General features: G+C 41.7%; 2 protein-coding genes across 2 annotated transcripts; both read right to left on the minus strand.

The window, feature by feature from the left end:
• Positions 1–1,989: 1,989 nt before the first annotated feature.
• On the minus strand, positions 1,990–5,534 carry LOC108927347 (zinc-binding protein A33-like). The gene is made up of 6 exons (XM_018740607.2): positions 5,028–5,534; positions 4,717–4,812; positions 4,299–4,538; positions 4,161–4,183; positions 3,343–3,461; positions 1,990–2,510 (listed from the first exon to the last, which is right to left on the minus strand). Exons 1-6 carry the CDS (start codon positions 5,532–5,534, stop codon positions 2,026–2,028), a joined length of 1,470 nt encoding a protein of 489 aa, XP_018596123.2. The 3' UTR covers positions 1,990–2,025.
• A 2,342-nt stretch (positions 5,535–7,876) lies between these two features.
• Positions 7,877–13,782, minus strand: cyp21a2 (cytochrome P450, family 21, subfamily A, polypeptide 2). The gene is made up of 12 exons (XM_018740675.2): positions 13,659–13,782; positions 13,299–13,490; positions 12,810–12,899; positions 12,560–12,714; positions 12,148–12,243; positions 11,709–11,819; positions 11,313–11,399; positions 10,546–10,635; positions 9,042–9,155; positions 8,601–8,767; positions 8,238–8,341; positions 7,877–8,118 (listed from the first exon to the last, which is right to left on the minus strand). Exons 1-12 carry the CDS (start codon positions 13,780–13,782, stop codon positions 7,877–7,879), a joined length of 1,572 nt encoding a protein of 523 aa, XP_018596191.2.
• Between the last annotated feature and the right edge of the window lie 601 nt (positions 13,783–14,383).

Genomic DNA, 14,383 nt, shown 5'->3' on the forward strand with positions numbered 1-14,383 from the left:
GGGCTGCCAGCCTATGCCATTTGCGTCATTCTGGATTCCAAGTGCTGACGCAGGGGCATGTACTCCCTGGTGGACTGGGAGGGTATGGATTGGAAGAAGGCAGCTGGGTTGCGGAACGTAACATCCTCGACCTCTTCTTCATCACCTACTTCCACAGGAACCATCCAGACCAGCCAGCACCCCGTCCCAAAGGTAGCCCCTCATTCCAGGGGTTGCAGGACAGCACGATCCACCTGTGAGGGCAGGGGTACTGTCACGACCATGCCCACACCTCAATCAGAAACACCTGGCTGTAATTAGAGCAAACAGGTATAAAGAGCACCACTTCCCAGTTGTGGAATCTTGTCTGAGACAACCGTCCCCTCTGCACTCACCAGCACCTCTAACCCAGTCCTTGTTTCTGTCCCCCTGTCCAACTCCAAGATACCCCTGGTACAGACCTATTGCTTTGTCCTTCACGACCACGTACCTGGACCCATGCCCCCAAACCTTTGTTGATCGACCATCCCTTTGCCTGTCCCCGACCATGATACTTGTCTTGTTCGCCCAGTTTGCAATAAAAGATCCTGTGCTTGGGTCCCCATCTTGTGCGTTTGTCACAACCCCCAGGGGTAATACCCCTACAGGCCAGAGGAGGCGCCACTCCCTGATGCTGATGCAGAACCAAGCACCTGTTCACAATTAGATACTTGCTGAGGTATAAAGGGAGCAAGTGGCAGATGGTGGATTGTGGATTCTTGATCAGCCTTTTCATTGTACTCTCCTTGCAGTTAGCAGTCTCCTGTTTCCTCAGTTTTGTTTGATAGGTGTTTATGTTCCAGTCCCAATTGCCTGTCCTGTCAACTCCTGCCTCTTGTTCTCCAGACCTGATCCAGTGTTCCAATCTGGTATTTCGTTATGCCTCCGTGTTCAAGTCTTACTCACAGATTCACATTTCACTTTTCACCTTTGTGCAAACACATTGTGTGTTTCTTTGTCCCGCATTTCTTGTTTCACCTCCACCGAGTGCTTTAAAATCTGCATAGTGTACTTCTAATATCACTCTGCACGTGGGGTCATTTTACTTTTCGTAACAGCTACGTGCCTCTGTGTCAGACTCCTGTCCGGACGCTAGTGCTAGCCCTTCATCCATGACAGCTTCTTGACTGGAAAAGGTTTTGTAAATTAATTATATTAAAAATAAGTTTTTTTTTTTGAAATACAAATCAGTTTTATTTATGTTAATGCTAGGGTACGCTGTAATATCTGTCAAGGAAAAGAAAACATTTATGATTCCATTGTTGCAAGGTTTTGACACGTTTGTATTTTTTGTGTTTATAGTAACTTATTTGATGCATATATTTAAAATTTGTCTTGAGGGTTTTGCAAAGCACATTCAACAGCATTGAATATAAAATACATTTATTTTAATGTTATTTGTTCAAAGTAAATAAAAACAGCCAATCCCAAAAAACTTTATATTTGGGAAACCAGAATAACATGTCACTCTGATTCACCTTTCTATTTTTAACAGTTGTGCAAAAGGTCTCCGCACTTGCATTCTGAGCATTAACTCATGGGAAACATGACCGTACTAAAAAACTATCCTATACAATAAAATTTAAAAAAAAAAAATGGTAGCAGGGTATCAGGATTTGTCTATCCTGTGTTTTATGCACCTACTTGAACGATAAACCTCGGTGCAGCAAGTGATAGGTAACAAACTAGGTTTACCTGAGTCACATGTCTGCAGCCATGTCGCTTTCTCTTAATGTAATGCATAATTTGTACTTTTGCTGAGATGTATGTTGCTTTGGACAAAAGCGTCTGCTAAATGAATAAATGTAAATGTACAATATATGAACACACACACACACACACACACACATTTTCTGAACCGCTTGTCCCATATGGGGTCACGGGGAACCGGAGCCCGGTAACACTCTTTATATTAAATGTACCTTTTATTTTAAATAGATGAAAAATGTTTATATCATGTCATATGTCCTTCTTTAGCTAACATTGTGATTAAGTAATTTTCATCTTTTAAAATCTTGGATTGAGTATCTTGAGTGGCTCAGCTTTGGAGTCTGCACTGGGGTAAAAGAAGGGGTATAATGTCTCTTTGAAACTGGCTCCCACATAGGAGAATAAGGGGGTCATATCTGCTGCGTTGTAGAAAGACACCTGCCCAGCCTCATAATCAAGGTACACCCCAACCTTCCTGGCATCTTTATTCCCCACGGTCCAGTAGCCATTTTCCGGGCACAGCACAACCCACCCTGCCCTTTCTGCTGTTTCCTCCGCTACGCCCAGATCCCAGTCGGACTTGTCTCCAACATCCACCTCCCAGTAGTGGCGGCCTGAGGAGAAACCACGACTGGCCAAAACACAGGGGCTGAATTCAAAGCAGGCTTCTCCTATGGACAGCCCATCCTTCGGGGAGTAGGAGTACTGGGCAGTGGTCAGGTCCTCAGAGAGAGACAGGAATGTGTTTGCAGTGGCTGGGTCAAAGTTCAAAGTACAGAGGGCTGAAAGAAAAAAAACATTGGAGAAAGGGTGTGTTAGTATGTAAAACGTAGTTATGCAAATTGTTGCACTTCAAAGGCTATAAATACTCCTTATAGTAGACTTGTGTTTTCAAAGCAAAGTACATGTTCCGTATGTAAATTAAGGTTTAAATTTTATCATACATCTATCGATAATCCCCATTATTTTTATAATTATTTAACAATAAGACATGGACTGCTACACTTGAATATTTAAGGCAGATTATCTAATCTATTACACTAAAGCAAAGTTAAAGTGCATAGAGCACAAAGATGCAAAAGTAACTCTGCCCTTCAAACCACAGTCGCACAGTGGTTTTTTTACTGCAGTAAAATAAATATTCATAAGTGTTATTTGTTCTATGGATGATTTAAGTACAGTATGGGCAGCAAATAATACAGCAAAAGGTGGCTTGTAAAAAACACCTTCATACAATTATAAAAATAAAAATTTTGATGTAAAAGACTTGAAACGCTGTTTCATGTATACTCAGCAGTGTTTCCTGTTTGAGGAAGGCTGCACACCTGCCATTTCCTATTTCAATTTTAAGAATAAAACTGTGACTCAGGGCAATAACAGGAAGTGGGTTAAACTACACATACAAAGATACTGTATGAGACAGTATACAGTGTACTGAGGTGCAGGTACAGCTAATTTTTGCACCAAAGTGTAGAGAGATATGAGTACGTTAAACTATTTCTATAACAGCAGGCTGAAATACAAAAGCCGATAACACTTTATATGATTCCAAAACAATGTCCTCATTTAACATTTTGATTACTTATGAGAAAAGATACATAAAGTGTATCTCACCTGGCTGGATGACCTCAGCTAATTTCTTCCACACAGCATACTGAAGTGGCCCCCTGTACACACCCAGGTCAAAACGATCTGCAGCCTCATCTTCAAGCGCTGCTGGTTCTGTTTTCAGTCTTAAGGGTGAGAAAAAGTGAAGTAATAGAGAAGCCTAATTTATGACTCCAACTCACTTTAAAACTGCTGCCCTGAATTCATCACCTAGATGAATGTGCACATATCAAAATAACATAGTGCTAAAATTTAGAAGTATAATTTCTACACATAATGGGGGCGCAGTGGGTTGGACCAGGTCCTGCTCTCCAGTGGGTCTGGGGTTCGGGTCCCGCTCTGGGTGCCTTGCGGCGGACTGGCGTCCCGTCCTGGGTGTGTCCCCTCCCCCTCCGGCCTTATGCCCTGTGTTGCCGGGTTAGGCTCCAGTTCCCCGCAACCCCGTATGGGACGAGCGGTTCAGAAATTTCTACACATTGTTCTGACTATTTAAAATCTCAGTCATTTTTTTGCAGGGAACATGTGGTTTGTGCAACTAATACTAAAATAAAATGTGTTTTGGTCTGAACATTCACAGAAATTTTTGTTTACGGTTCTCATTTGATTATAATGTTTCAGACGTGTCTTTGTCATCTTAGTACAATGCCTGGTTATGGCACTGTTTTGGTAGCAAATAAGATTTTGTTTCATGTATATTGCAGAATACAAGTAGGAAGTATAGGTTTCCAGAGAAAACATGGTACAACTTGTGTACGGCCAAGGATTTTGAAATAAAAATGAAAATGATTAAAAAAGTGACCAAAGATTACAAATATATTTCTCACCTCGCAGTCAGTTCTTGAATATCCTTTTAAGAAGAAAGAACAACATTTAAGAGCAATATCTTTCACATCATCAATGTCATCTTAAATAAAATGTTTAGGAAATGGCAGTTTTTTCATTTTAATAATCGATAGTGATACCTTGATGAGAGCGGAGGGATCTTGTACCTCCTGGCCCACCCTCCTCCTGAGTGAGGCCACTTGTTGTTGCAGGACTTCTCCTTGCTGTAGAAGGTCAGAGGAGGTTTTCTGCTTGAGGGCCAGCAGCCTCTGCGTGTCGTCGTGAAGTTCAGAGCAAAGCCTTTCCCTCTCCCTCTGAACACACTGCAGCAAACAATCAGTCTCCCGCACAATGTGGGCGTGAAGGGAAAGTGACTCATTCTAGAGAAACAAAAAGAGAATTATGACTGACTAAAGACAAAGTCATTAAGTAATAAACAGTGACATTAAACTGCACAAAGGGAGAGATGTTTTACATAACATTTTTGCTGTATGACAGGACGGTTTTTCTGAACTCATCCTTTTATATAGAATGGCCATGGCTGGTGTAAATGCATACCTTTATTTCTTGGATTTCTTCTTCATTCTTCTTGCAGATCGTCTCAATTTTACCCATCTTTTCGTCAAAATGTCTCACAGCTGCCTGGAAGTTTTCCTATAGTGGAGTGTATTCCTTAGCTTTTCTGTATTCCAATCACATTCTTCCATATTCTGTCTTTGTCTTAGCATTGCCTGTTCCACAGTGCCCCCAGACACATATATTCTGTATCTGCCCCCATGCCAGACCACACAGGGTCTATCCTTGAACAATACCCCATGCACACTATCAATATCAGTCTCTTTCTGTCTGCAGTCCTGCACTCCTCTTACCTCACACTGTGTCAGTATCTCCTCCATGGGGGCCAAGCAGTGAGCACGGTGCTCCTTGGAAACAGCGCACACCACACATATGGCCATCTTCTCCTCCACACAGAACATCTTCAGCGGCTCTCCGTGCACTGGACACAGCCCTTTTCCTAGCTCTGTGTTCCCATCCTGCCCCAAGACATTCTTGGAGCTCTTCTTGCTCTCCTGTATCGGGCTCTTGAAGTTCTGTAACCCTAAATCACGAACTCGGCCCACTATGGAGGCAAGAAGTTTGTTGCTTTTTAATGTAAACTGAGGAAAGATTTCACAGCACAAAGGGCAAGTGTAACCCTTGGTGTCACCATCCCCGTCCGTCGTCTCTCCCTCATTCCAGTACTTTATGATGCACTTTCTGCAGTAGTTGTGTTCACAGTCTAGTCGGACTGGGTCATCGTAGAGGGTGGAGCACAGAGGGCAGGTCACCTCACTGACCAGGCTCATGGCCAGACCTGCCTCCCCACTTGAAGTCATCGCAGGACAGTTCACAGCTCACACACTTCAGAGCTCTTTCTCTCAGATGTGTATCTTGGGGCTCAGCTACTGTGGCCTGAAATGACAAACGAAGCAAAAACATTAATATCTAGTCCTTAACAGGTATCATTTGAGTTATTTTAAAATCTGTGGAAAACAGCTGTTAATAATAAAATGTATGCAGTGTGTGTTTGTGGGAATGAATGTATTTCTTCTGTGATGGACTAGTGTTTCATCCAGGATGTACCTGGATAGATTTTGAACCACCATGACTGCACCTTAGGACAAGCGGTTGATGAAATGGAAATGGCGACACCAAGGGTTACACTTGCCCTTTGTGCTGTGAAATGTTTCCTCAGTTTACATTAAAAAGCAACAAACTTCTTGCCTCCATAGTGGGCCGAGTTCATGATTTTTTTGTGCATTAATTAGAAAGCCTGAGAAGAGCAGGGCATGGTTTTAAAGTACAGTGCACATCACACCTACAGTATGTGAGAAGACGGAGCTTGCAGGATGTAATAATAATGCTAACGAAAGTACTGAATTGCTGCAAAGGTATTTGCACATCACAAGGCAATCTTTTGATATTTCCAGTAATTTATGTATATTAAGTATATCATATAATTTATGTATATTAAGATAAGTTTATTATCTTGTAGACTGCCATACAAACCTCCGGTTTACTTCAAATTAAAAAGCTGTATCGGTGAAACCCTAAAAATCAGCATCTGCAAGAGCTGAAAACCACTGAAGCGTAGCTTTCGCTTGGTGTCAGCAATGAGTTTGTCTATGTCACAGGGATCTCGCACACTGACCTGTAATCCAGCTACTTTCAGCTCCCCCAGCTCTCCGTACCCCCTCCGTGCTCCACTGGGGAACAGGTGCTTCTCTTGAAAGTGAATGTCTGCTGACCTGTACTTTCTCCCGCCCTGAAACACTTTGAATGAGTGTCGGGTTTGAAACTCTCACATGTAACTTCCTGTCTGTGCCCACCCCCCGCCCCCACCCCCGCGGCATTAGTCTCACTGAGATCAGAGGACCGAAAAGAGAAACTTGTGCAGCTGCAGCATCTTGTTGCTAATTCTGTCTTCTGACTTTCATTAGTTATGCTTAAACTTTTTTCTTGTTTTTTTTTTTTTTTTAAATTTCATTATATTCTACAACAATTGACTAATTTTGGAAAAATTTCCAACCTAAAATTCACTTATGCATGTTATTTAAATGAGTATATAATAAAAAGTAAATAATAACAAGAAATAGATTCCAAAACAAACACAATTTGTGAAGATTATTTTCCAGTATTTCAAGTGAAAATGTGCACTCTGTGACTACAGTGCTTCTCCGATTTATAACTGGTGCACAACAGTTACGTAAGAGGCAGTCATCAAACTAATTTTTCCACTATTGCAACCTATGTATAGCTAACTCTCTGTTTAGCCAGATTACTATCCTTAAATGATTTGAATAAATGTGAGTTTTGAACTGTGACACTTCATTAACAAATAACAAAGAAAAAATGTATAAATGGGACAAGCGGTTCCGAAAATGTGTGTGTGTGTGTGTGTGTGTGTGTGTGTGTGTGGATTACACTGCTAGATATTTACACTGGGTCTCTCATCCATACATCAGTAGTGTATCTAGCAGTTTAAATCACCTTGGTGAATAAGGTGTGTGGGCTAGTAACACTACATCGTATCCATTGTAAGTCGCTTTGGAGAAAAGCGTCTGCTAAGTGAATAAATGTAAATGTAAATGTGAATTAGACAGACCTTTTAGGGTAATTATAAAGAGAGGTGAAATCAGATGTCAGAACTTCCAAAATCTTTTCAGAGAATTTCAGAGAATTTTATATTTGCATATTCTTGATCTTTTTATCACTCCCTCTGCATCCTAAAACACAAAAAAGGTTTTTTTTTTTTAAAGAGTTTGTTGGAATCTCTTAATTTTCAAACCAACCAATGAAAGGAAGACAAACCATAAAATGTATTAATGTACATATTTACATAATCTGCAGCGGCTGAAATGCTCAGGACCTGCAATGACTTCCATAGTTACACACATCTCAAGTATTTCAGATGTTTATTCATTTTGCTGAAGCTTTACTCCAAAGCAGTTTACAATGATTTATCCACTTATCCTACTGGGCCCTCTTCATTGTATCAGTTCATTCTAAGTACCTTACTCAGGGGTACTACAGCAGGAGATGGGATTTAAACACATATCCCTTGAGCACAAGGCACAGGCTGCCATCACTACACCACCTACTGCTGCTTGATATGTGGGAGCCACATAGGGCAGCCATGTGAATGAGACGTGGAGTCCATCCATCCAGGAAGCCAAGTTCAAGGCCGTGGACGCACAATGACATGGAAAGGCTTGGCTTTGAGCACCACACTGGCTACTCCTTTAAGGTCTGGTAGAGAGGTCTTGTTCCCAGTGGGAAGGAACTGAAAGTCACGTAGTAGATAGGCAGCAAACAGGAAGAGCTCCATTTTAGCAATGGACTCTCCCAGGCACAACCTTGCACCACCTCCAAAAGGCACGAGTGCTCGGGTGGAAGCCCCTTTGTCTTCCAAGAAGCGTTCTGAAAGAAAAGAGCTGTCAATACTTGTATCAAGACTGGGCAGAGCACTGAATCTTTTTAGTGTAAGAGTGTTAAAAGTGTTAAAGGGCACAGTCATGGGTCCAAACAATCACATCCACCTGGCTTGAAGGTGTTTGGATCATCCCAGACATCAGGGTCATGATGAGCCCCATACAGGTTAGGGATGATTATGGTGTCCTTTGGGATGAAGTAACCTGCAATGCTAAATGAAACAGAATGTTGTGAGATGCATCCGATAAAAGCAAGTCTGAGATGCAGTTTTAAATATGTAACATTATATTAAATGTATTTATTTGATATTAAATATATTATTTTAAGAAGTTGTTGCACCTGCATAGAGACAACTGATTGTCAATGGTAAGTGAATGGGTGATACTTAAAAATATTAAAACATCAATTTAATCTGACCTTTTCAAGGTGTGGGTGTTGTACTTCCAGTGTACAGCAGTGTGATCGCTCACCTGCTGTCCCTAGTAGCACGATGAGGAACTGCGAGCGGAGCCACCGGCCTGAGTCTGAGCACCTCGCTGATGAGGGCAGATGTGCAAGGCAGCCTGTGTCTGTCACTGTACCGAGGGTAGCGACTGTCCAGCACCGTGCACAGCTCATTGTACACATTGAACTGCACCTAGTGCCAGAGGAAATTTCAGCTGTTAGAGCAATGTTTTACATTTCAGCACATCCCACTATCTGCTACTCTGAAAAAAGGCACCTTGACAATGAAATTTTAATTATTAAACGGATAGTGGCACGGCAGTGTGCTTCATGAGAAAGTTATACAAAAATCAGAGGATCACACAAATGACAATTTTTCTTCAAGTTGTTTTTCAACAGGGATCCAACAACATTGTTTCTTTCTGTAGACGACATGCACTAGTGAATTGCTGCGGGAGGCCCACCACCTCAGGTCTGTGCAGCAGGAAGGCCACCATCCAGTAGAGCCAGGCTGCAGTGGTTTCTGTGCCACCGATCAGCAGATCCACCACGGCCATGTGCACCTGGGTCTCTGTCAGAGTCTGGGAATAAAGCACATAAACCACAGAATTTTATACAGATTTATCTGTACAGACACTTCATACACATGTAAGATTAAGACTCATAAGATTTAATTAAACTAATTAAATTAAATACAGTGACTAACAGTGATTTTCTCTGAGGTGCAGTGCATTGATTATCATGTTATTGTAGTGTTTATGTTTGTTGTTTTGTATAGATGTAATTGAGCTGGGTAGTACATTGACACCGAGAGCAATGCTGTGCCTCATATACTGTGTGTTCTGACATTGGTTCCAATCCACCTCAGTTTGTGTAGAGTTTGCATGTTCTCACTGGGTTCACCAGTGCCCCAGCTTCCTCCCACAGTCCACAGACATATGGTTGAGGTGACTTGATAACTCCAAATATCTATTATTGTATGGAGAATGAAAAAATGTGTGATTGTCTGTGAGTCCTGTCATATACAATGACCTATGGTTCTGGGGTAGGTACCCAACCACACACACACACACACACACATTTTCAGAACCACTTGTCCTATACAGGGTCACGGGGAACCGGAGCCTAACCCGGCAACACAGGGCATAAGGCCGGAGGGGGAGGGGACACACCCAGGACGGGACGCCAGTCCGTCGCAAGGCACCCCAAGCGGGATTCGAACCCCAGACCCACCAGAGAGCAGGACTGCGGTCCAACCCACTGCGCCACCGCGCCACCGTGCCCCCAGTACCCAACCACTGAGACTCAATATTGGACTAGCAGTTACTAGAACTGCATATACATAATGACGTTTACTGATTTAATAATCAATAAAGTCAGTCATCAGTTTGAGTACACCAGCTGGAAACTTTAAAAACCCAAGGCTGTTTTTTAAGAAGCAGGAAATCACTCAAAATGTCTTTCCATCTGTTCTGCAGCAATTCCCAGAGAGCACTTGTGGGTTGTTTTGTTTGGGATCGTCAATCCAGTTCATCCCCTAAATGTTTTATAGAATTTTCCAGTGGTATTCAAACTTTTGACTTCTACTTTACCTTTAAACAAATAAAAAATGCATTAACTTCGATCTGAGGTCTCATCGAGTAAAAAAACACTGAACCCTCACTTTATGGTCATTTAATTCATCCCTCTTCAGGTCTAACTGTTGATGTATTCATCCCATAATCAAGTACTATGTTTGTCATCATCTAATATTAGCAGCACTCAGAAATACCAAAAATTAGTTGTAGGGAATAAAAGGCAACTAAAAATGAGGAAAAGCACCATAAAACATTTCTATCCTTGAAAGCTAGTAACTCAGAGCTATTATCTGTGTTTAAGACAACAACAAGGTGAAATGTCAAATATTGATATGTCAGACACCAAACATGCAAGTTATTGTCGAATGGCATGTTTATATAAATGGTTACCCACAGTCCTCTGTGACTGGCCCCCTGTCTGGTCCTGGCACTGAAGAAGAGAAGCTGTGATGATGCCATCAGCATTTTTGTCCTCATATTGCATCTTAGGAGAAAAAGTACAAACACAGGAATAATAATAACGATTATAATAATAATAATAATAATAAATTTGAATGCAACACAGTTCTCAGTTGGCACAGCAGGACAGCTGGTAGTGCAATAATTAGAGCTGCTGCCTTTGGACCCAAAGGTTGTAGGTTTAAATCCTGCATCTGGCCATAGTATCTTTGAGCAAGGTACTTTAAAAAACAAAAAAGAAATGCTCCTGTAAAATTATCCAGCTCTACAAATTCGTAGGTTAACATTGTAAGTTGCTTCAGAGGAAAGTATCAGCCAAATGAATAAATGTAATAAGGGGCTCACTTCTTCACTCAGATATATGAAGTTGATCATTCCTGCTCTTTGCTGGTACCCCTGACTGCTTACCTACCAAATGTCACAGTTCTACTAACTCCTTTTTGGGTGCCTGCGCTACTCAATGAAGAGTAAGGAGACATTCCTGGAGGCCTGAATCCAGCAGGGTTTCCAGCCCAGTGAAACCTCAGAGGTGGAGTGAACTGAGTTCAGCAGTGTGTAACAGCAAGTTTAATCAGGTGTGTCACTGCACGCTTTGTACAAAACATCTTTGAGCTGGACCTCCTGGCTGTGAATATCCTAGTTGTACGATATGACTGAGAGTCCATTCACCACTTGGTTTTGAAGATCTATTTGCTGACTCACCTTGCAGTCCTGGAGGTGTGATCTGATGAGTTCATCTCTCCTTTCCACCTCTTTCAGTAGACGGGAAAAAGGTGGATTGGGAAACCTCTTTGATATTGAAACAAACAAACAAACTTGGTTTTTCATCATTTTGTTCTTGTTTCACTGTCATTTAATGCTGTAATATTTGTGCAGTGAAACGTTTAAGGGGACCCCCTTGCTTTAAGCTCAACAGCTCTGTCTTTGACTAAGTATACATAGCACACCGCATGTTGGCAACACACAGCGAGGTTCAAAATCCAGTCAATGCTGGAAGAATATAGCAAACATTTTGCTTATCATTTTCAATATCCTCTTTTAGTGTGTAAGTAAGTAAACAGCTGTTATGCATGAGCAGTAACTGGCGAGAGTACAAACCCTGAGCAGCGGAAGGGTGTCCAGGGCGGAGATCCACGGTGAGCCCCACAGGGACACAATCTCATTGAGACAGTCATGCAGACGTTGCAGTTCCGCAGAGCTCTTGTTGTACTGTGGAGAAGGAACCGTCAGAGTATACAGTGTTGATGGAGAAGAGATTTGACGACAGAAGTCAGACTCAGAGACATGCCAGCGGCTGAAGGGACTATTACTTATGTGAATACTGCATCCCATTTGTTTCACCAGTACTCAGCACATTCTGTTCCCTTATTGACAAATTCATTTGCAAGTGCTTTGTAGTACAGTTTACTGCATCTAATTATTTTTCACTATGGAGTTCCAAAAGGCATCTATTAAATGCTCTTTTCCAATATGATTTACTCTAGTGGTTAGAGTTAAAAATAGACATTGAGATAAATAGCACTGAAAGAGCACCAACTTCTTTTCCGAAGACCAGAGATGTGATAACATTACTGGCGGCAACTGTAAAATCCTTTGAAAGGTCCACAGGGCTCTCCTTATAGTCTAGTATTACCTGGAAAACACCACAGAAGAAGGGGACACCACAGAGGATAGTCATTCACAATATGACCTTTCATACTGTGCTCAGTCAGGAGGCTGGAATAAATCATATTCATTTAATACAAATTAAAAGATCCCACAAATGTATCATCAGTCTTAGCTCCATTAATCCGTGTGTCCCTCTGTCAGTGTAGTTTTTATTTTAAAAATTTTAATTCGGCAAATTCAGTATCAACCGTGTTGTCTAAAAGTAGGCCTCTCTCACTCTCAGTCAACATGAAGAGTGCATAGATGCACTTGGAGCACAGTCAGTTTGAACCCTGCTGTACCTGTCTGAGTGTGAGGGCCTGTCTCTCAATGACAGCGTGCAGGGACTGTGCACAACAACGCTGCAGTGCGCTGTGAACCAGGCGACGGTGCATTTTCCACTCCTCACTGTAGTCACCCAGTGAGATTGAAAAGCCCCCACCTGACACAAGATCTCCTGGAAGACAAGGGAATAAAGGGACAGATTGAGTACACTTTTATCGGTTTAGATATAGGAGCTTCAGTATGTTACTGGTGTATGTATGTTTTTACCTGTGTATGAATGTGGCCTTCCAGCAAAGTCTGGCCACTTCTTCACCAGAGCCTCCCTGATCATCTGAGCACTGCTCAGCACCACCATGGCTGCAACATGAGTAATTTCGTGACAATAAATCTTACTCCAAAAGTTTCACACTGACAGCTATGCTGCTGTTCTACCTATTTTTAGAAGCTTTTCTACAAATGACTATGACCAGCTAACAGTGTCAGTACAAGAAATTAATCACACATTCTGCTGCTGATGAGTTATTCATAATCTCTTCTTCTCCAGAAAGTGCTATTCATCACAATAATGATCTGATCCTTAAGCATTACAACAACTGTATAACGAAGCATTGCTGACAATCAACATTAGATCACAAAGCAGTTCAATGTGAAATTGCTCACATTTTAGTAATGATAATAAATTAATACCCAGTCTCCCACACTTATTTACTTTTATAGAAATGCTGTCAAACCCTTGAGTAAAAGTAAAACGTTTACTGGTTTTGCCACAGCGAAGACGGTAGATGCTGCCATAGCAACGGGCTAAGGAGGTCAAGTGACTGGGGAGATGTCCCCTTGTGAGGTCCAGCATGTTCCCCAGGAGAGGGAGTGAAGGGGGGCCAGGCAGGGAGGGGGAAAAGCACTCGGTGAGGACACGGTAAAGAGAAAAGAGGCGTCTGGACTGAACGGCTGTAGGGAGAGAAAGGGAACACTACAGTAGGAGAATGACATTAAAATCTTTCATTAAATATGACATAGTTGTGCTGGCACAAGAGGAAAGATCGGTGCATCCCATGCACTTTCACAAGTATTACCACTGTGCAATAGAGTTGAGAGACAAAAAACTGCTTACTCTACCTCTTGACTGAGAGCTGGTCTTGTAGGCCAGATGTTGACATGACCGTCTGGACAAATAGAAGACCAATATCCAGAGAAGAAACAACAGCAGTGCAGTAGCTACACTGAACGCTGACACACACATCATAAACATGAGTACACTGAGACCCCCCACACAGATGTGAAGGTGGACTGGATGTCTTTGAGTCCATTTATAATGTACTGCTATTCCCTCCCCCCATGCCCTTGCCCACCCTTCTCTTTTCTCTCAAGGAGAATAAACATTATTACAAGCAAGTCTGGTCAAGTTAATATGTTAGGATATGAAAACATTATGTACTCCATATGAGAGTACATGCCTCGTGTTTATCATCAGTAATTACTTGAGTGAAAAAAGTTGATGCAGAATTAAAATACAGCAAAATTTTGATTATCTGAAATAATCAAAGCATTGATTACGATAATGGGGGACAAGGTTGGTTTGGTTAATCAAACATACATGAGAATACCCATTTATAATGCAGTAATTTTTTGGGTGGCAATTTGCATCATCAATGCAAAAGCTTTCATAGAACTAGACAATTTTACTGGAACAATTTATGACAAACACATTATGAAGGGAACTACTGTGTGAGACAGCATTTGAACCTGTAACCTGTGGGTCCAAGGCAGCAGCTTTAAGCACAATGCTACTAGCTCCCCCACAACTCCTTATTTATTATTAAATAATATGTATCTAAAATAAA

This window comes from Scleropages formosus, chromosome 18 (genome assembly GCF_900964775.1).
Source record: "Scleropages formosus chromosome 18, fSclFor1.1, whole genome shotgun sequence".
NCBI lineage: Eukaryota > Metazoa > Chordata > Actinopteri > Osteoglossiformes > Osteoglossidae > Scleropages > Scleropages formosus.

Bases quoted from the DNA above. Each gene is read 5' to 3' on its own strand.
- LOC108927347 (XM_018740607.2), bottom strand. From the start codon at position 5,534: ATGACTTCAAGTGGGGAGGCAGGTCTGGCCATGAGCCTGGTCAGTGAG. The intron at 4,539-4,716 runs GTATGCATTTAC...TTGTTTCTCTAG, and splicing joins AAGAAATCCAAGAAATAAAG to AATGAGTCACTTTCCCTTCA. The intron at 3,462-4,160 runs GTGAGAAATATA...CTCACCCTTAAG, and splicing joins ATTCAAGAACTGACTGCGAG to ACTGAAAACAGAACCAGCAG.
- cyp21a2 (XM_018740675.2), bottom strand. From the start codon at position 13,782: ATGTGTGTGTCAGCGTTCAGTGTAGCTACTGCACTGCTGTTGTTTCTT. The intron at 11,820-12,147 runs GTTGGTGCTCTT...CCTTCTCCACAG, and splicing joins CTCTGGTCTTCGGAAAAGAA to TACAACAAGAGCTCTGCGGA. The intron at 9,156-10,545 runs GTGGGTAACCAT...CTTTATTCCCAG, and splicing joins GGGGCCAGTCACAGAGGACT to ACTCTGACAGAGACCCAGGT.